The sequence below is a fragment of the Glycine soja genome, chromosome 15 (genome assembly GCF_004193775.1).
Source record: "Glycine soja cultivar W05 chromosome 15, ASM419377v2, whole genome shotgun sequence".
Taxonomy (NCBI): domain Eukaryota; kingdom Viridiplantae; phylum Streptophyta; class Magnoliopsida; order Fabales; family Fabaceae; genus Glycine; species Glycine soja.
In genome coordinates this window covers 13,661,739-13,685,222 of record NC_041016.1, presented here as the reverse complement: position 1 = coordinate 13,685,222, position 23,484 = coordinate 13,661,739, and the positions used below count along the sequence as shown (strand labels likewise).

Genomic DNA, 23,484 nt, shown 5'->3' with positions numbered 1-23,484 from the left:
CAATGAGCTGCAAAAAGGCCAGTCTAGCAGCACAAAAGACACTTATCCTATCGACACAATTAGACATTGCAAATACAAAGCATTGTGCAAGGGCTTTTTTGACTAGGTTGTAATAAACAAATATATATTAGTCATGAAATAATTGTAATTAAATTAACAAAGTTGTTTATAATGTCTACAACAAACGTGAAAAGCACAATAGAATTTCGTCTTATGTCATCTAAAGCTTTGTAAATGGCATGTTTTTACACTCTAAAAAATATGCTGCCTATTTTTTGCAAATTGTTGTTATGGCCTCGTTATCTAACGGTATTCCATCACCAAACCACTACAAAATTTAAAATATACAAATTAGTGATGTACATGTAAAATTATTTAAAACTCATTCAATTAACAATTCAAACTTGTGAAAGTAAATTTCCATGCTCCATTCATTTTTCAAACCTCCACTGACTATGTTCCACATCCAATGCATGGCATAGTAATCACACTTATAGCCTCTGATTTGAGTATGACTCTAAATTCAATATGAAAAATATTTAACAATGTAGAATTACAAAGTTACAAAATGTCTCAAGTCGGAAAGAAGAATTGATTAAATGACTAACCTTTACTTCAATCCAGTGAGGTGCAGGTTGATCAAATTTACCAGCGGAACTAGCCTTTAATGTCTTCATCACACTGGTTTAAAAAAATGAAGAGATGTATGAGCATAAATGTATTTACATTTCCTAGTTTAGAATACACTGAATGAGTAATAATTTAATACTTAACTTGTTAATTGTAGCTTTGATGTGAATATCAGGCTTCTTACGCAACAAATAGAACCAGGCAACAATATTGTCCCTAGGACACACAAAAACAAGTTGCTAATGGGCCCTAAATTCGATAATAATTAGGTAGATATTATGCAAACATTCTATTAAAGCACCTGAAAAATTTTTCTTACTGATTCAAGTAAGCTCCTATGTAAACCTCTCATTGTGATTTGTTAACCCATGTTTCAATGTAATGTTAACATTGATCACGTTTATCATTTGCATTGTGTATGGATTGAGCCTCAAGGAATCCATCCACCGAACCATGACCCAACCTTGTACTTCACTCATCCATAAACCTATTTTGAACATATCACATGAAAATTGTTAATCATATACATCATAATGAATATTAATTATTAGTTAATTCGAGGAGACCTTGAAATTGAATTCATTTACATCATCCACAATTGTAGTATAGATATCTTCAAACATTTGTAATCAGATATGATTTCATTTACAACAAAATATGTTATGAAGAAAGATGCTTCTTCATCTAGAATCCAAAATTTAGTTGCATCCCACAACAACTCACTTATTTAAGTGGAGAGGGGTCAGGTTAGAGAGTGAGATACTATGAGAGAGACTCATTTAAGAGGGAAAAACAATTACAAATCATTGAGAGAGAGAAAATAAGAGGGAAAATCATTGTGATTTTTGCATATTCACTAGAGAGCATTTTTCATATTACAACTGCAGATTCGTTCACCGTTGGATCGGATTGATTTTTGGATAGCCTGTTCTACGTGCGTGATACTTCAATATTTGGTTGGATTAGAAAAAAGATATCTTTAGAGAGAGATAAGTGTTTCACATTATCTGTTCTATATTTTGGGGTTTTATCTTCTTGTTTCTATTGTACCAATTGGGGGTTTGTTTTGATTTGACTGTTTGTTTTGATTTGACTGTTTGTAGCATGTTTTAGTGCGCTTGTTGGAGGTTATCTTGTATCTTCATTGATTATAGTGGAGTTATTTCTTTGGTCTGGATGACCTGTGATTTTTACCCTTCCATTGAGGGGTTTTCCACGTTAAACAAATCGTGTCTCTATTTTTCCTTAATTTCTATTTTGCGCTCTATATTTCATTGGTGCTCCTCACAGGTTCTTGCAAGTTTGAGGAAATTTATTTTCACTGCTTATGACTCTGTTATAGAGTTTGTTATTGTGTTGGCCTATTTGCCCTATCGGAGTGGTATCAGAGCCCTTGGTTAAGGGGTTGTTTTTTCTACTTGCTTGAACGATGGAGGCACATATAAAGGGTGATAGAGACAAGAGTAGAAGCAAGTCCAAGTCTCGGTACAATAATGTTAAGTGTCATTATTGTCACAGAACATAGTATATCCATAGGAATTATTTTCTATGGAAGAAGGAGAATAAAGACAAGAATGGTAAGCAAAAAGAGAAGGATCATGATGATGATTGTGTGACTACTGCTAACAGTGATGATCTTGTTATTCTCCATGACCCTGATTTGCTTAATCTTGTATTTGATGAGAGCATGTGGATAATTAATAGTGGTGCTACACTGCATGTTACAACCAGGAAGTTGTTCTTCACATCTTACCCTCCAGGTGATTTTGGAGTCTTGAAGATGGGTAATGATGGCGTGTCCAAGGAGATTGGTGTTGGTGATGTTTGTTTGCAAACCAACATGAGAATGTAGTTGCTACTTAGAGGAGTGAAACATGCTCCAGATGTTCACTTTAATTTGATCTCTGTGTAGGTACTTGATTATGTTGGTTATGATAATCACTTTGGGTCTGGAAAGTGGAAACTCACCAAGGGTAACCTGGTTGTGGCCAAGGGGGAGAAAATTTCAAAGTTGTATTGGGCAAAAGCTTTGGTTGCTAGAGGTAGTGTGAATGCTATGGATATAGAGGCATCTTTGTGGCATCGAAGGCTTAGTCATATCAGTGAGAAGAGGCTGAATTGTTTAGCCAAGAAGGATATGCTTCCAGGATTGAAGAATACAGATTTAGAGAAATATTCTCATTGCATGGTTGGTAAGAAAACCAGAGTATCCTTCAAGAAGCATCCTCCTTCCATAAAATCTGAGTTGCTTGAATTGGTGCATTCAAATGTTTGTGGCCCTTTGAAGGTGAAATACTTTAGTGGTGCTGATATGATGACTAAGGCATTACTAAGAGGGAAGTTTGAAGTTTGCTCTGAGATCGCCAGTTTGGCGGTCACCTCCACATAGTTGTGAGGGGGAGATTTGTTGGGTTTTTTGGGTTCCCTTCCTATGTGGAGTAAAGGCCCAAATGAAAAGGCCCGTATATCTCACTTATTTAAGTGGAGATGTGTCATATTAGAGAGTGAGATATAGTAAGAGATACTCATTTGAGAGGGCAAAACAGTTACAAATTTATTGAGAGAGAAAAAAAAGATTCGCATATCCACTAGAGAACTTTTTTCATATTGCAACTGCGGATTCGTTCACCGTTGGATCAAGATTATTTTTGGACAGCAGGTTCTAAGCGTGTGATACTTTAAATTGTCTAGTTGGATCAAATAAAAGATATCTATAGAGAGAGATAAGTGTTTTGCATTATCTGCTTTATATTTTAGGGTTTTATCTTCTTGTCTCTATTGTACCAATTGGGGATTTGTTTTGATTTCACTGTTTGTAACATGTTTTAGTGCACTTGTTGAAGATTCTCTTGTATATTCATTAATTATAGTGGAGTTATTTCTTTGGTCTGGACGATCCGTGGTTTTTACCCATGCACTGAGGAGTTTTCCACGTTAAAAAAATTGTGTCGCTCTGTTTTTTCTTAATTTTTATTTTACACTCTATATTTCATTGGTGCGCCTCACAGGTTCTTGCAAGTTTGAGAATGTTATAAAGTTTGTTATTGTATTGACCTATTTTCCCATCAAAGATGAGTCCTAAGGGGTGTTTGGTGCAAGGGAAGAATAATGATTTCTGATAATTGTAGGCATGATTGTTAGAAATATCTAAAATCTATTCAATTGGTTATAAATATTCTTTAAAATATTTTTATGAGTTTTCTGATAATCAAAGAATAAGTTGATATTTTTATCATAAATTTAATTATTTAGCACATAAAATTATCTAATATGAGTAGTGCGGTATTTTTAACATAATAAAACTATTTTTTCAACTCAAAAAGTTAGACTCCTGCCTCTCCTGTGGGATCAATTAGTTTGTCGAAAAGATAGCTAAAAAAATACATGGAAAACATTATTTCCTAGAAACGCTATTTATTTTTAGAAAATAAACCGAGTATGAAAAACAAACATTTTTCTTATACAAAACATTTTCCTATTTAAAAAAAAAATCCTTAATTGGACAATTGATCAATGTAGGTTTATAATATCTGTCAAGAACACAGTCCAATTTTTAATTGAACAACTCACTCAAAATTGAGTTATGAGCTGAGCAAGAATAAATCCTATTGATTAAATCTTAGGATTATTATTAGGGTTTTTACTTATTTAGTAGCTTAGACAAGTAATTAGCAAACACAAGGGAGAAGAGTTAGAGTGTTACACACTATACACATTTTTATAAATAAAACATAAAAGAGTTGATTTTTTTAAGGATTAAAAATGAATATCCCATTATTTGCATGGGCTAGCAATATATTTAACTTTAATACTTATGAGTTAATGAATGTGGAGTAGAACTATCAAATACATTCCTTATGTTTTTATAATATTTATTATTTTATTTTTTATCACTTTATTTTCGAAAACATATATAAAATCCGGTGAAAAAACTTTTTTTGTTTGATTTAGTATATTCTATAAATTCTTAAAATTAAAATAAAAGTAAAATTTTGTAATAATTAACAAAAAAAATTAAAAATCTGACAAAACAGCCTCGTAAAAGTTTCTCTATTTTTTCTTATCTATCACTAATTACCAACCAAAATAAACCAAAACCGTGTCACAGGGATCATAAAATTAAAAACTTTGACGCATCCTCCCTCCCATTGATAGGCTACTCAACTGTCTCTTTTCTTTCATTTCCATTTTCCTACAACTTTGGCATGCATGTGCTTGATATGTGATTGGATCTTCAATTCCATTTGGCTTTCGAAAGTTGTTGCATTTGTAATTTCATCAGTTCTATTATTGGCTAACTAGTTTATTTTGATGACGCAAACCTTTAAAATCAAACCCCTTCCACACTTACACTTTCTGAAGATATATACTAAAGTCTAGAGTTTTATGAATAATAATAGAGGATGAGCCAACAGTGTTTAATTAGCTCTGTCATTGTTTATTTGGCCCACTACTATGGAGAGTTCTTTGACGTTTACTCCGCGCAGTCAACTCTATTGCTGGTTCTTTCACTGTTGCAAATCATAACTGGATACAGCTTCAGAGAATAAATCTACAGGAATAGGACAATTTCATGATCTTCCACCTAAATGTTTTCAATCTTTCAAAATATGAAATCTTAGAAGGATTCTGTGAGAGTTGTCTTCAATCAAAGTCATCACACCTTTCATGAGTCTCGCTTAGTTTGAATATGATATATCAGGTTGTGATGAAATGTGTGACAAATTGGGTGGAAGAAAAATCAAAGACGAGAAATAAAAAAGTGTATTAATTATGTAAAACTGGGTTAGGAGGGAAGTAAAAGTAATTTAATATTTATCTTTAACAAAAAAATCAATTAATTACTAATAATTCATAGTCCTATAGTATTATTACTATCCATGTAATTACTATTATAATAACTTTCAAGAAGTACTATAATTGTTATTATTATTATCATCATTATTAATTATTATTGTCATTATTACGTCTTTTATGAGATTACATTGTCATCGCCTTCACCTAACACTCTCATAATAGCTATTATGGTTGAGGAAACAACAATCAATGACAGAAGTACACACAAGAGTGTGGGAACAATTATTTTCACAAGATTTTTTTTTATGTATTTGTATGTGTAATAAATAAATAAAATTGTTCCCATAAAAGAATAGGTTTTGTCCCCATAAGCTAATTTTCTTTAAATGAATGTAAAAAATATATGAAACAAAAAAAATAAATTGATGCTAATGTTATTATTTTATCCTTTTAACTTTTAATAATAGATGATGAAAAAAATCATAGAATATTTTTAAAATATGAGAATGCATAAATGACAATCGTAATTTGCATAAACTTAATATTTTAGATTTTTTTTCATGACATTATATGTTTTGTAAAAGTTTAGGATTTTTTTCTTTTGCTAAAATATTATAAACTATTTAGTTAATTATGTTTTTGATCCCTACACTTTTTCTGTAAATTTCACTTATAGTCCTTAAACAAATTTTACACATTTTTGGTCCCTATGACTTTCTTCTATTAATAGTTTTAGTTCATGTGTGGTTCAGTAACTTACGTCATCAAGGAGTCTAAAGCAAGCAACCACATGTAATTTTTCAGCAAAGTATGTTTTTAATATCTGTTTGTTTAAATTAGTTGATGATGTCAAACAAGTTTACAAAAGATTAGAAACACAACTTACCAAAACATTTACATGTGATTGTCCCATCAAATTTCTTGATAATGTGACAATTACTAGACGGTTAATATGAATATTCATCACCAATTAACGATGTTACATGATAATAAGGACTAAAACAATTAACAAAAGAAAAATATATGAACCAAAAATACTAAAAAATATGTTTAAGAGCTAAAAGTGAAATTTGAAAAATTTTAGGAACTAAAAATATAATTAATCTTATGTTATTTCTTGCTCTGATAAGAAATTTTTTTTGGATCTACCACTAACAACAATGATGATAAAGATGGTATCAATGATAGTTGTTGAAAATAATGGTAATGGTGATTGTATATGCATATGATAAAAGGTTGGTGTAATACCAATTGAATAAAGGATGACAAAATCGATTAAGGTTATTAGAACACATGCATCAAATACCTCATAGACAATAGTATTGCATGATTTTTAATCTTGTGAAAAAGAAGAAAGAGATCTAAAACAAAATTAGAGAAATATGTTAGAAGAGACTTCATGATAAATAACATCTTTGAGCCTTTAATCTTTCAGCCGAGTTGAATGACATCGTATGATTCATGTAAACAAGTTACCTCTTGAGATAATCCTTTATTATTATTGTATAGGTAAATAAAGAATACTATTATTTAAGTTATCAATTTCTAAAACAAAGTCACTTAGCTCAAATCTATGAAGCATATGTGTATTAATTATTGGATTGGGGGAGGGGAGGAAGGGAGAGAAATTCAATTTCAAAATATTTTTTACTTTTAAAAATATGATTTTTTTTAGTACTTATACAAAATTTACTTATTTTTCTTTAAAAATTAAAAAAAATGCACTAATAGAATACTATATCAAAATTCTGTATTTTTAGTTTTTGGTGAACTAAAATTGTATTTTTTAAAATAAAGGCTAAAAACAAAATAAATTTTTATAAAATTAAAATAAAATGTCATGTTTTTAAGAATAAATAACATATTTAAATAAAAATATTAAAAGGGATTCCTACTTTAATAGATTTAAATAACAAGAAATATGAAAGACTCCACCTTGTAGAAAAACCTGCACAGAATATTCTGGTGAGCAAGTTTATACTTTAGCATAAAAAATGTTACAAATCAACGGTGGACCCTTCTGTCGACGTGGGCATGACAGATCCTACTTGACTGGTTGACTTCATGCTTCATGTAGACTGTTAAATACTTAAATTAATTGGATGTGGATTGCTCTAGTGACTTGGGTATGACTCACGCTACAAGCCAAATATTACATTACTTTCGTGTGCGTGTCCGTTATATATATATATATATATATATATATATATATGTATGATTTAATTACAAATTTAATTTATTGTATATTTTAGTTATTATAATTTTAAAGTGATTTTTTTGTTTGTTGTATTTTAATTTTTAATCTATGTAATTTAAAAATAATTTTTTTAGTTCTTATAATTTGTATTTTAATTTTCTTTTAATATTAATATTATAGAAAGACTAAAAGAAAATTAAAATTAAAATTATAAAAATTAAAAGGTTATTAAAATATAAATTATAGGAACTAAAAATATCATTTTTAAATTATAAAAATTAAAAGATAATTAAAATACAAACTATAAAGACTAAAAAGATTATTTTTACACTATAGAGACTAAAAGAAAATTAAAATATAAATTAAAGAAAATAAAAAAATTACTTTTAAATATAGAGACTAAAAAATATGAATCCTAAAATTATAGATAACAAATGAATAATTTAATTCATTTATATATATACACACACCTACGTACATTATTTAATTTCAATTTCTTCCTATAATATTAATGCTAAACTTGGCATAAGCGAGACCGAGTTTTCAATGAAAAGAAAAGGAAAACAACAAAGAATATTAGAAACAATAAGTATCTCTTTAAGATTCTATGCCCCAACATATCTAGTGAATCCCACACCCTACGTATGCATAAAGCTGTCCATTAATTTCCAGCCTTTCTAAGCATGTAGCCCAGGTCCTCTCCATTGCCCCCACCATGTCTTAGCTTCTCAAATTGTCGTTTCCCACTATTTTATTTATGAAATTGTCGTTCTCCGTTCGAGAGAATATAATGCTGAAAAGAACATTATGTTTGTAACATATTGCTAAATACTATTGCTCTACAACTAATGAAGCTCTCTTTGCAACTTTGTAATTCATCATTTGTGACCACCTTATTCTGTTTAAACTTTAAAATAACTAATTAAAGGGGTTCAAAAGGACAAGTGTGGAGATACCGTTTGCTTCGTACGAGTTAATGTCCAAGTTCCTAGACCATAGATGGACTAAATACATTCACTGGAAAAAAAAAATGATGGACTATAAATGCATGTTGGTTTTCAATAATTATCTCCTTGACTTGCTGGCAACCAAGAACGAGGAGCACTTTGCTTTTCTGTGTGGCATACTGGCATTCATTCCATACCGTAGCTGCCAGGCAATTTCTCAAAGATATAGAAAAATGTTTGTTTAATCACTTTACGCTTCATTTGTATATTAAAAAATGAAATAAAATAATTTAATCCGTAGTTCATTGAGTCTAATATATAATTCCTTACTTAGCACTTTATATATTTTTATCATCAGACTAGTTTTTCAAATGATCACTAAATTTACCATTTTATATCATAATGAAATTAAATTTAAACCAATAACTTTACGCATACTACTTTAATCCTTTATCACTTAGCTGACCTTAATGAGTTTTTCATAAAATCAATATGGTGATATTTTAAATTTTAAATTAAAAGCTAATTTAAAATAACTAGATAATTGACCTGGGGGCATGCTAATTTTTGAAGAATAATTCAACTAGGAACGAAAAATAGTTGAAGATTTACTCTAATTAAAATACAAATATCATGAATGATTATTTTATAACCACTTGACACTATAATAATTAATGCCAAATTTTGAATTTTGGCTTTATGTTTTCTTTTTAACATGTGTAATTTACTTAAGATATTTTTTTTATTGGAGGAATTGATTTCTAATTTAATTAATTCGTATATATTAATACATACATTGTATAAGATACATGCTTTTTATATAATTAAAATTAATATAAATATCTTTGAATATATGGACTGTATTTTAATTATTGACATTTTCATTTTAAAATTATTAAAATTTAATTTAGAAATAGAGATAAAAAAAAGTTATAAATTAAAAGGGACATGTCACATGTGGTTAAAAAGAAATATATGGATAAAAATAAAAGACGGATACGATTGAAATGATTAAGAGATTTTTGTATACTTATTGTAGAAGTAATTTATGAAATGCATGTTCAAAAGAGAAGAGAAAATACATATCACGAATATCTATTATTTTATGAACCACGTTTAAGTATCTTTTAGGTAATCTGGCTCGATTCAAATAAAACTATTGTATATGAATTTTTTTCCCTCAAATAATTTAACATAATTACATAGAATTTAAAATCGAAACCACAAGCAGTTAAATTAAAATAATTTTATATTAGTTAGACTATGCATTCAATGGTCGAGACAGAACATATAATTGGAAAAGTGAGAACAGTGAAAGCAAAATTGTACATTTTAATTTGTAAAATAAGGGTAAGTTAATAATTATTATTTTTTCTCTAAGTCATTTAAAAATCATCTGCGTGTCATGCCCGGTTAATATCTATTATTTTTAAAATGCAATTGCGGTCCAAACGGCTTTAGTATGTTCCACAGCATAAATGCGGACAAAGACAAAAAAGAGGGAACTGAATTTCGTGAAGATTTCCGATTTTGTACTATAAAAACTTTCACGTTCATGTCCTTTATTATTCGACTGCACTTCTTCTTGTGGTAAGTGTAAGCTGTTCTGCCTCCTAAACTTTCTTAGCCTCTTTCCCCTTTTCTTCCTTTCATATCTTCTCGTTTATGCATGATTGTACTATATACTTCATTTGGGTTCTTCTGTTAATCTATCTTCTTTTGATTATCTCTATTCTTTGTTCCTCTCATAACCTTGTTAATTGTAATAAATTATATGTTCAGTTTGATGAAAAATGTTTAAAGAGGTAATCTATGTGCATAAAATGACATATGAGGAAACTTTATAAGGATTTCATATAATAAAGGTACATAAATCTTTTATATGTTTTTTTACGTTTGTCATTACATTTCTTCTCTTCTGTCTAGAAACTCTTTCGTCGTTCTGTTTCTTATCGAGTCTTATTCATGGTATATCAAAGGTTGTTTCTTTCTGCTTGGCTTTTCTATTGCTTCTTAACCTCTTTGGCTCTTCCTTCTCTCCTCTTACAATGATATTAAGACAAATTTGCCTTAGATACGTTCCACACAATTAATTTTCTTGGAGTTATGGTTTGGTAATTTGGTGGTGAAGAAACAATAGAAAAAAGAGAGATCATGAGTTTGAATCTCTCTCCATTGACAAAAAAAATTAACTACCATTAACTGATAAAAAATACAATTAATTAATTTTCTTTTGTTGCTGGCTACACAAAATATTTTGCTTTTGTCAGAAGATTTTCTTGCTGAGGGCAAGTCCTGACACAAAAATAAAATTGTGTGTTAGTGATCGAATGGTTATGAACCTGAATCTAAAATGAGCATCTTCGTATTTTCATATATGCAAGGAAAAGGCTACGTAAAATTATATACCTTCTTTCATACCTTCGCAGAGCCAAAAGTTGTGATGGGTAAGTTAGTTTTTGAAAGATTGTGTTGCTGATAATCATTTGTTCATCTGTGTGGCAGGCAAGCTAGTGGAGCAGAAAAAGATTGAGTGAAAACTTGGAATTCAGGTATGGAAAAAACTTATACTAATGAAAATTTCAGGTGCAGATAAGATTAACAAGATTAAATTTTCATGAACTTAAGGATGCTATCTGTCACTTAGCTGCTTTGCAGAGGGTGGGGAACAGAAGTGTCATATCACTGTGAAAAAAGAGTCAACTCATAGTTTACTTTTACATATGACAAATTAACGACCAAATTTACAGGCAGGAATTCTGTGTCATATCCACGTATCTATCCTAATATTGTTTGTTTGTTTTCTCATCAAGTGTTGCATGGGCAAGACCAAAAAAGTGCATGACAGGAAATACGTGTAAAATGTCTGGCTTTAATTATTCGATCATATATATATGTACCTCCAATAATTGTTTTTGTGTGTGTTTCTCTCATTCTCTTCATATATCCTTAGACAATTATAGATCATAGTCAAGATTATATGTTTCTTAATTATTAGAGTCAAACATATATGCATAATTACTTTAATTAAAAATAATCTTTTTTAAATTTTAAAATTTTTATATTTTAATCTTATCATTCACCATAGAATATAATAGTTAATTTTTTTTTGGCATTGAAATATAATAGCTAATGTTTATCTAGCATTTTCTCAAAGATAAAAAAATCTCTCATTATGTGTGAATATATAAACTGTGTGTGTTTGTGATATTCCCTATCAAAGTAACATGATTATTTTTTTAAAAAAAAAGTGTAGAAATTTTATTACTTCTATTTTTTTTATCATATCATTATATCACAATAAAACTTAATAGTTAATATTTATCTATCATTTTCACATGCACAGATAAAATAAACTATGTCTCTTTTGTGAATTTAGTTATGCATGGATGGAGTATCAAAATTAAAAGTTTGTGATCATCACATAATTATAACCACTTAAAAGTTATAACTTCCTACATAAGCATATTCAAATTAACTATTTTATTTTCTAATAAAAACTGCTAACAAGATCATAATTACAGAAGTTGGATCTAGTGAAACAAATGTAAAGTGGCGAACCACGATTAGAACTTTCACTAGAAGAACCCTTTGTATTTAATGCATAGTTGTATTTTGAGCAAAATTACTTTATATAAAGATTAAAGAATATAAGTAAAAGAAATTAAAAAGCTTTGATGTAATCAAGGTAACTCCTTTCCTTCCTAAACTTTTAGCCCCAAAAATATCAAAATTGCATTTTGTAAATACAAATGCTAGTAATTAAATTACCAAAACAATAATAAACGGTGTTATTAATTAATTCCTAATACTAAGTTCACTAACTAATTTCACAATAACCTTAGTGATCACAACAAATCAAACAGAAAAGATTCGCAGGTCCAACAAATCTTTTCTGATGTAAATAATTCCTCTTCGTTTTTGGAATAAAAAGTCCTAGTATTCTCTATATATAGAAATTTAAAAAAAGCAACAACAAATCAAACAACGAAATCGTGTGACGAGCACAAAATGAACATGAAGTCAACAACACTGGCCCCCCGCCAAGAAAAAGCTGTCTGCAGCGCCAATCAGCTCCACAACAATATTGGTGTTTCAAACCATTTCTTCATGAAGTAATTTTTCGGTCTTAACATTTTGATTTATTAGAAAAAAAATCTTGAATGTTTGAAATTTAATCTAAAAATAAATAAAATTTTATTAAAAATTATTTCTACCAAAAAAAAACTCAATTATTTCTTGAATAATTTAATCTTAATTTAAACATATTAATCACTTGTCTTTCATTATTTGTTTTTTAATCATGAAGCGTGATGGTGTGGTGGTTTGATTTCGTTCTTATTTATTGCTTTTAAAGTGTTTTTGTTGCATTCTAATGCAATCTTTTGGTGAACTTTTTAAGAAAAAAAACGGAAGTATTAAATAAATTAAGACACGGTCTATGTTTTTTCCAAGATGGAATTTTGTACTTTCCAAACAACACTTTTCACAACATACATATTTTTAAAATATTACTACTACTCGTGAATTCACTTCGGAATAAACATATGCCTTGAATATTTACATCCATACGCAAAACATATAGATTTTTTCAATACATGAACAAACAGTTTTTTTTTCTTTTGTGAAAATAAACAGGACTAGTTTAGCTTCTTGTGGATCGTTTTGTATCTATGTCCTTTCCACCATAGACCAATAAATATGTTCAGAATTTTGGTAATTAAATTCCTCATCAGAAACCAGGATCTTTTGAAAATTGCTTAATCATTCATTATTTAGACTGTAAAAATATATTTAAGGTTTGCTTTTAGTTTAATTATAATTTTCACTTTAGTTTTTTAAAACAAATAAATTAATTAGTCTCTACTTTTAAAATTTAGCAAATTTGGTTTCTTTGCAAATTTTCTATCTAAAACCTAATAAAACATTTAAGTTTTTCTTACTAAAAATCGTCACAAATTGAATTACTTAATTTTTGTTAAACTTTTATCAATTTAAAACTCACCAACTAAAATATTAAATTTCACCCAAAATGAAAAATCTCAATTCTATTCTTTAAATACTAATTTCACATTCTACAACAAACCTTTATATTTTATTATTTTTTTACTACATTTTTAACTTCTAAACTTTTTAAATTATTTTACATTTCAAATTCATTAGAAACTCTCAAATATTTGGATAAAAAAGAATTTGAGGGTTTTAAATAGAAAAAGAAATAATTGGGGAATCCAATTTTAGAAGGAGACATACTTAATTGGCCAAGAAAGTAAGAAGACAATTTAATTGCATACAATCCCAAATAAAGACACAAAAATTATAACTTAATATACAAATTTTTTATTCTGTTAACAATGTTAAGTTAAATATCTGATCAGTTTTTATAAAGAAAATATTTCTAGTAAAATAATTTGACAATTATCTTTTTAATTTTTATCTTCTAATTTTACTTATTCTTTCTTTTATCTATATAATTTGAGTGATCACTCTCTCAAGAGTAAATCTCTTATCAATCTGCATGCTTTCTCTTAAGGAATAAACATTTTTTTGGTACATGGGGAAATAAAAAAATTATTTTATACTCTCTTCCTAATTTAAAAATTTGTTTTCTAATGAATTACACATATTTATTTTTATTTTATATTTTATTTTAAAGTAGATTAATTTAACTTAAATATAAAAGTATTTATAAAATGCATGGAATACATATGGTTACTTTTGTGAACTTTCTGTCTTCGATAATATTAATATTAGTTTCTTTTTCAAATATATTCATTTTTTATTATCATTTCTTTTATGTCCTTTTCAAGAAACTAAAATATTTATTCCAAAAGTATGAATAACATACGCATCCTTGTTTATAGTTTATTTTTTATTTTAATATTAAATAATTTGATTTGTTAATTCCCTTTAAATTTTAAACCGCAAAGGTTTTTCACTATTTTACATGGGAAGGTGAATGATATAAATGAAATTGAAATATAATTCATTCCTCCCAGTAAATCTGTAAATGACTTTATTAAATGGGTTAGCTTCCATATTTTTTATTTACCATAGGTTAATTTGGTTGTGGATTATTTTGTTGTAATTTAAAGATTTTTGTCCTTTCCAGGTAGGGTAGTTTGGTTCTCTCCCGTTTATATATTTGTCCTCCTTTAATTATTTTTTTAATTTCAATTACTTGAGTGATTATCTTTAATTAATTTATAATTAAATATGCATATTGATAACCAAATGGAATTATAGTATTTACTTTTAAGAGCTTGAAAAAAATTATTTAATTAAAAATGATTCAATAATTAATAATATTGCAATTAAAATTATCTAATTAGCGAAAAGGTCAATAAATGTGAAACTGTTTCTAAGGCACAGGATCGTGTAGTATATTTTAAAAGACTTCAATTGAAATTCTTTTTATTGCTTTTACAGTGAAATGGCTATGGCAGTTCGTAATACAACAAATCCAGAAGAATTACAGATAGTCATCCATAAAGTTGATTCAGTTCAATTCAGAAGTCCTTCATGTGATCTAGTACAAAATACAAGTACTATTCCTCTCTCTCTCTCTTATATATATCCTCTCCCTCATTGTTGCATTTGCTCAATCATTCACACATGCAAAGCAGACAAAGTTTGATTTATAAAATTCTCATTAGTTTGCAACTAACTATTTACGTTAAAAAGTCGAGTTGATAAGGTTAACTAAATAGATAATTACCAACCAATTACTTACTTTATTGGTATTTTGGCTACTATTAAATTCTTGTAGTAGGGATCACTGATTTATATTTATATTAATTGTGCTAACTGCACATTGTGTTTACTGCACATATTTGCTAATCTTCATTATTAAGATCACCAGAGATTTCAGCTGCATATGCCATTATTCATTATCCTTCTATACATTAATATTGTAATTTAGGGATTTATAATTATGTATATGTTTTAATGCTAGCTAATATACATAAACCAACAAGTGTTAGTTATCTGATGTTGGAAAGAAGTTTAAGAGTTTTATTTTGAGTTTTCCTAGAATTGAAGTGTGTAAATAAGTATCATTGTGGGTAATTTCTACATTTAGTACCTTGTATTCTGAAAAATTAGTTGTTTACCTAGCTATATTAAAAACCTCAAGAAACTTAAAGAAAAAATACAGTAATAAACTTGACAAAATTTAAAACCTTTAAACATATTGATCGAGACATGTATAAAATTAGAATAAACTAAAATTAATTAATAAAGTGTGTTTAATTTATAAACGAACACTCTTAAGATGATAATTACAAAAGAAATATGAATATGTTAAGCAAATATTTTAATATTCTTTTAATATGTTGACGAGCGACTTTGCTAAATTTGTTTTTGGGCGTGCCTTTACTTCCCTCTTCTATTTAAGGATTTTACATTAATAAAAGAAGAATATGCAGAGGCATCATTATAGGTCCCAACATTCTAACTAAGGTGACACTCCTGAACCTACCAAACATTTGCAACACACCCTGAATATATTAATAAGACAAAGAAGAACAAAACAACTACGGGGGCTTCAACTAAACCCTTGAACAAAAAGCTATAGTTAGGTAAGTCTAATCTATTCTTGTAGAAATCCTGAGCTATAGAATGAGGGATTCAATTCCACCAACAAAAGTTCTATGGACAAAGCAAGTCAACTTTTATTTATGCAGTCAACTTCTCTTTCTTCCCACTTTTCTTTATTTTTTTATTTTAGTTTATCTCTTCATTTCACCTCACATTATTTGTTAACTTTCAGTAGTGTTTTTTTATTCTGTGTTTTTGCCTTTTTTTTTCATCCATAGACCCCAAATAAAGGTATAAATTTAACTTTTTCCTTTATGTATAATTAATTAGGGGATTACGTGAACAAATGTGCTCCCATTTACAACCTTGCAATTAAAGGGGACTGGAAAGAAGCTAAAACCATGTTAGCCAAAGATAGAAGGTTGGCTACTGCTGCTATTTCACAGGGATGGGCCACACTACTTCATGTGGCTGCAGAAGCTAATCACTTGCACTTTGTAGAAGAGCTGGTAAAACTTTTAAGCGAAAAAGACTTAGAAATACAAGACCTGAAAGGCAACACTGCTTTCTGCTTTGCTGCTGCAGTTGGAAATGTTAAAATTGCTGAAGCAATGGCAAGAAAAAATAGGAGTTTGCCAACTATCAGGGGTGGGGAAGGACTCACCCCACTTCACTTGGCTGCTTTACAGGGAAAAGGTGAGATGGCATGGTATCTCTACCATGATACTGTTCACAACCTCAACCACATGTTTGGTGATGCAGATTGGAGTTTATTGTTCTTCCTTTGTATCAACACCGGCATTTATGGTATGTATGTATATCGAAAAATTACACATAAATGACAATACTCTAGTTACACAAATTTTATCTTTTAATCTCTATACTTAAAATTCATCATTTTTTTTAGTCTCTGTATAAGCATTTCCAAATCTCTTTTGATTATTCGGTTATAAAATGGCAAAGATAAAAAAGATAAAGTTTACATAATAACAAGGACAATCAAAAGGGATTTTTTTTCCTATGTATATTATTGTCCCACTTGTTCTCATCCTTTGTTTAACTTTTTGAATAGTTAAAAAAAAAAAAAAAAAAAAAAACTCCTGGAAATTTTGCAGATTTAGCTTTAAAGATGTTACAAGAGAATCCAAGATTAGCCGTGGCTCAGAATGAGAACAAGGAAACGGGATTGCATGTTTTGGCCCGCAAACCTTCGGCCTTTAGTTGTCAAGGTCGAAGGTATCCAAATCAGCTCATCAACTCACGTAAGTTTCCATAATCTATCTTCTTGCTATCTACTTGCACTTTTAACAAGGGTCCTTTTAGGAAAAATTGTGTTCTAGCACCATCATATGCTTATGGTCCCGATCAATCTTTTTGACATATAATTAATTTTTATATGTCACAAGAACATTAGTCAGAACCATAATAGTCCTATCTATAGACGTTTTTTTTTTCATTAGAACATAGAAGGGGAGATAGTATATTTCTTCATATTCAAGATATAGCTATTAACTACTATGAACGAGATTACTGATTTCATGGACACTAGTGTATCATCATATAACCAACATGTGAAATTATTTGTGATAGGTAAGAATCCAACTTTGGCTCTCCAACTTGTCAGGTGTTTCTGGAAAAATCTTCTTTCTCTTGATTGCACAGAGATACAAATGAGAATAGTCATAAGCCAGCTGTCTCAAGTAATATTCATAGCCGCAGAAGTTGGAAATTTTGAGATTATAGCCGAGCTGGTTAGATCTTACCCTGATCTAAGTTGGGAAGTTGACGCCAAAAATCGAAGCATCATTCACATTGCTGTTTTACACCGCCATGCAGCCATATTTAATCTAATACATGAAATAAGAACTATTAAGAATTTTGTAGTAGCATATGAAGATGCTGATCAAAACAATTTACTGCATTGTGCTGCAAAATTAGCACCACCGAGCCAACTTAACTTGGTCTCCGGAGCAGCTTTTCAGATGATGCGAGAGTTACGGTGGTTTGAGGTATCTCATTAATTTGTTATTTTCATTTGTTTCCAAATCATAATCAATAATCATTAAGTGAAAAATACAATTTTGTTCATAAAAGTAGGAACCTATGATGATTTAGATCTTAACCATTTGCTTGTATACAATTTAGTTTCTCAAATTTGTCAATTTCATAAAAAAATTAATCCTCCCAACACAAAATTTGAGACTAAATTTTCCCAAACTTAATATAATTGGGGACTAAATTATAGAACTAGCAAAATCGACCCAATAGTCAATCAGGCGGAGCTGTAAAACTCGAGACCTAACCAGGCCAATATGACCTGGACAAACAGGTCAGACCGAGACAAGACGGTAGATTCTTAGTCCAAACATCACCAAACCTATTTGACCAGACTTTATTTTTTTATTTTGTATCTTTTGTTTACAAAAATACTATAAATTTAAGTAAAAAAAAAAAATAGATTGACCAATTTGGCACAAAGAAAAACATGGCCCGTGAGAAATTGGAGCCAGGCCGGGCTAGATCATTTATGTCTCTTGCTTTTACATGAATCATATTGTTCTATAATTTATGCCTCTATTTTCCAATTTTAGGTATCATTTGACTAAGCTATAGGCTATATCTACCTTTCACATAAATAGAAAATCACGTAGGTTCAATATTACAGGTGGTCAAAAAGGTCATGCCACCTTGTTTCATAGAGAAGAGAAACTCCAATGGGAAAACACCTCGTGAACTGTTCACTGAAGAGCATACAGAGTTACTGACTAAAGCCGAGTGTTGGATGAAGGGCATGGCAAAATCATGTATGATTGTTTCAACGCTCATTGCTACAGAAGTGTTCACTGCAGCATTCAGCATTCCACGCGGTGATGGCGGTGATGACAACAACAATGGCAACCTCAACTGCAATTCTATCTTCATAATATTTGCAATATCAGATGCAACTGCACTGATATCATCTTCAGTTTCTATTCTGATTTTCTTGTCTATGCTTGTCATATCACGTTATGCAGAAGATGACTTCTTCAAGTCACTTCCAATGAAGCTAATATGTGGATTGGTAACACTGTTTATCTCCATAGCAAGCATGATGGTGGCATTTAGCAGTGCTTTCTTCATAACATATTACCATGGCTTAAAATGGGTGCCAATTTTGATCTCAGTACTTGCACTTGCACCAATCACCTTATTCACATTTCTTCTGTTTCCATTATGGTCAGACATTGTCTGCTCAGCCTATTTTTGTAGGTCTGTATTTCGGCCAAGTAAACATGTTCTTTACTAGGAAAACTGAGGCCGTGTAAACAATGATTCTACTGTATGTTAGATAAGTAGTAATCCCTACGTCATTAATTGTAATTCTCAGGAATTCTAAGGAATGAAGAAATTACTCAACATCTATGCTTTGCTTCCTATTTCACCTTTGATGTTTGCTCTGCAATTAGAATTTCTTATTCAAAAGGTGGATCTGAGTGCGATCTCGTGCCCTTATTGGTTGGAAGATGTAAAGGTGTTCACCTTGAAATATGGTTGGAAAAATTATTGGTTTGAATGTCACAGTCAATTTCTTCCATAAGAATATTTGTTTAGAACAAGCAAAATGTCATTTATAAAAGAAATGCTTACGAGAAGGATGGATCACCTTATTGTCCTTACATGTTGACAGATGTACAAATATGAGAATTTCTTTGTGAATTTTCAAAAGTGAGACCCTGATCCATGACCATGGGTATGGTGTGTTTTATTATTGGAGTAAACAAAGTATATATAGGAACATATTTCATACCGGAAGAACAACTTGTAGAGGCACAATCTTGTTGTAATACATGTAGAGAAAAATATTTCTTCCAAAACATGTTTAACATTGTCAAGAATATTTTGGTAGAAACAAAGGATAACAAAAAGCATGATTGGATTCATCTTTAATTTGAGTACACGAGGAAGGGATCTGAATTGTAGACTGCATCATCACCAGTTGCGTCCACAATATTGCAATTTTGGAGCCACCCACGATTGTGGTGTCAATTCAATCCCACAAAACTTTTCAATGGAACCGCAGCCAGGCATCAACAAAAGTTCAGCATCGTTTATTCCACTTTTTATCGGGAAAAATAAAAATAAAGATTCAGACTTTAATCTTTTACTCAAAATGTCGATGGTCATGAGGGCGAGAGGCATCTAATGGTTGTTAGTCAGGGCATTGGGAGGCATAGTGATGCGTTCAAGGCAGGGGAGAAGGTGTGCTCATGAGGTCGTGGGAACAAGGGGAAAGAGTAAGGTAAGGCGGGGGAAATGTGAGGGAACAAGGAGTAAAAAATGGGGAAAGCGTAGAGTTCCAAGCGAAAAAATAAGGTGCATGCATAATGGGAATTGAAATTTTATCGCTAAGGTTTAGGTGATTTAAATACAAAGTGAAAGATTACATTTTACTAGATAAAGTTGTTTGAATTGATGCATTGAAAGTTGTTTTTGTTTCAACTTCCAAGAAAATTTATTTATTATAGTTGGTGGCAATTTTCACTATAAATAGATAAGATAATTAATGGAGAAACAACACATGAAGAGAAAGTGTGTGAGAAGAGAGATTGTGAAACAAAGTCACTTTGTTGAGAGAAAAATGTCTTTGTGTGAGAGTGTTATCATTTCTTGTAACCATTGAGTGGGATACTCGAGTTTGTAGAGTGATACACTATTTGGGGTAGGTTACAATCTTGTAGTCATTTTTGTGATAGGGAAGTACTTTGAAGACGGTTTTGTGGACGTAGGCAAGAGGTGTCGAACCATGTTAAACTCTTGTGTTTGTTATTATTTTTCTTAAGGTGTAATCTTTGTTGTGTTCTCATGATCCTTTGTGGGTGTGGGTAATTTTATTTGAGGGAGTGTTGATTACCCAACAATGGTATCAAAGCTATGGTTGGGAACACACAGAGGTTCGAGATACCATTGTTTGATGGAAAAATAAATTTTATGATTTGGCAGAATACTATTCGAGACCTTTTGGTGCAACAAGGTCTTGATCAGTCATTAGAAGATGAAAGACCGACTTCTATAAATGAAACCGAGTGGACTAAGATCCAAAGGAGGATTGTGAGCATGATTTGGCTAGACCTTACTCCCAAGATAAAACATAACGTGTTGAAGGAGACAACACCAAAGGCCTTGTGGGAGAAACTTAAGAATATCTATGCGTCAAAGTCGCTAACCAATTGTCTTTGTTTGAAGATGGAGTTGTATCAACTCAAAATGGAGATGGGAGGAGATCTCCATGGCCACATCAACAAGTTCAATCAGCTAGTAAGTCAATTGTTGAATGCAGATGATAAACTCTTTGATGAGGAGCAGGTGTTGTTTTTGTTGGTCTCACTACCAAGGTCCTTCAAAGCTTTGGTTCAAATGTTGCTTGTGGGAAGATCAACTTTCAATTTGGATGAGGTGATCACCGCTCTTAGAGAAAATGAGAGAATAATGAGAACTGAAAATGTTGATGATGAACACCATGCAATAGTTGTGGTGGAGTCTGAGTGAGGGAGGAATCATTCAAGAAGACATGATGGGCCAAGAGAAAGATCAAAATCACAATTACGTTCGCAACGAGATATAAGTAACATACAATGTTACTATTGCGGTGAGAATCGTCATGTGCAAGTGAGGTGCAAACAAATGAAGGAGGACTTGAAGAAATTAAGAGATATGAACAAAGATGGTGTAAACTCTCAAGCTAATGTAGTAAAAAGTGTTGAAGATGAAGATGATGTGTTTTTTGACAACAAACGATGAGGTTGCTAAAACAAAACGGGTGATGGATTCTGTTGCCTCAAAGCACTTTTGCAGAGATCGAGAGATGTTTGATACTTTGAAAATTGATGGAGAATTCAGTCATTTCAAGTTAGGGAATGGTGGAAAAATGAAGGTTGAAGGCATAGGGAGCGTGAAGACGAAACTCCATGATGGTGCTATTCAAACTTTCTCAAATGTGAGGTTTGTACCTTCTATTGTTGTCAATATGATTTCTATGAGGGAGATAACATCACAAGAGTACAAGTATGTTGGTTCAAAGTGAGGATGAAAGGTGTACAAAGAGAGACATTTGGTGTTGCAAGGACAGAAAAATAAAGGTAACATTTGCTATTTGGATGGGCAAGCCTTAACCATGATAACAAAGTAAAGAAGAAAGTGAAGTTTTCTAATGTTGTAGAAGTGTTGGGAGATACTTCCGTTGGAGGGGGAGTTTGTTCACTTTTAAATTGATCGAAGAATATTTCTCTTTTTGGCTTGAAGGGGAGAATTGTAGAGTTTCAAGCCAAAAGATAAGGTGCATGCATAATGGGAATTGAAATTTTATCACTAAGGTTTAGGTGGTTTAAAGGCAAAGTGGAAGATTGTATTTTACTAGGTAAAGTTTATTTGAATGGATCCATTAGAAATTGTTTTTGTTTCAACTTCTAAGAGAACTTATTTAGTATAGTTGGTGACAATCTTCACTATAAATAGAGAAGATAATTAGTGGAGAAACAACACATGAAGAGAAAGTGTGTGAGAAGAGAGATTGTGAAACAAAGTCACTTTGTTAAGAGAAAAGTGGTTTTGTGTAAGAGTGTTATCATTTCTGGTAACCATTGAGTGGGGTACTCGAGTTTGTAGAATGATACACTATTTGGAGTGGGTTACAATCTTGTAATCATTTTTGTGATAGAAAAATACTTTTGAGACGGTTCCGTGGACATAGGCAAGAGGTGCCAAACCACTTTAAATTCTTGTGTTTGTTATTATTTTTCTTACGGTGTAATCTTTGTGGTGTTCTCACGATCCTTTGTGGGTGTGGATAATTTTATTTGAGTGAGTGTTGATTACCCAACAGAAAGATTTGGTTGATTTTTTTTATATTCAAATTGGTTGAGGAAAATATTTTTTCAAGAACTTGAACACAACTTCCTCCCAAGTACGCAAGTTATTCGCCTTGAATGAATAGAACCAGTCCTTGGCATCTCTATCAAGAAAGAAAGAGAAAAGGTTCATTGGATGGCTTCTTTTGGCACCTGAGCTATCTTCATTGTGTTGCATATCTCCACAGCATTAGCCAATTGAGTGTAAGGATCTTCGTGAGACAAACCATGAACTTGGTTGGCCTTGATCAAAGTGATCAAAGAAGCTGAATACGAAACATTTTCAGCTTGAAGGGTTTTTGCTATGCTTGAAAAGTAGCGTGAAAGCTAAGAAGTAGCATAGTCTTCAAGAGTAAGAGGTGGCAACTAATCACCATTGTCGCCACTTGATAACTATTAATTATGAGTATATTTTTGGGTTAAATTATATAGAAATTTATAATTTTTCTCTCCTAATTCTTTCTTTTTGAGCAAATAATTGTTAAATTAA

The 23,484-nt window shown here is 30.6% G+C and overlaps 1 protein-coding gene across 1 annotated transcript; it reads left to right on the top strand.

The window, feature by feature from the left end:
• Positions 1-10,196: 10,196 nt before the first annotated feature.
• Positions 10,197-19,506, top strand: LOC114387558. The gene is made up of 6 exons (XM_028347757.1): positions 10,197-11,123; positions 15,001-15,116; positions 16,441-16,917; positions 17,226-17,372; positions 17,701-18,119; positions 18,776-19,506. Exons 2-6 carry the CDS (start codon positions 15,005-15,007, stop codon positions 19,394-19,396), a joined length of 1,776 nt encoding a protein of 591 aa, XP_028203558.1. The 5' UTR covers positions 10,197-11,123; positions 15,001-15,004; the 3' UTR covers positions 19,397-19,506.
• The last annotated feature ends 3,978 nt before the right edge of the window (positions 19,507-23,484 follow it).

Coding starts and splice junctions, on each gene's coding strand:
- LOC114387558 (XM_028347757.1), top strand. CDS start 15,005: ATGGCTATGGCAGTTCGTAATACAACAAATCCAGAAGAATTACAGATA. Junction 15,117..16,440: donor TGATCTAGTACAAAATACAA/GTACTATTCCTC, acceptor ATAATTAATTAG/GGGATTACGTGAACAAATGT. Junction 16,918..17,225: donor TATCAACACCGGCATTTATG/GTATGTATGTAT, acceptor GAAATTTTGCAG/ATTTAGCTTTAAAGATGTTA.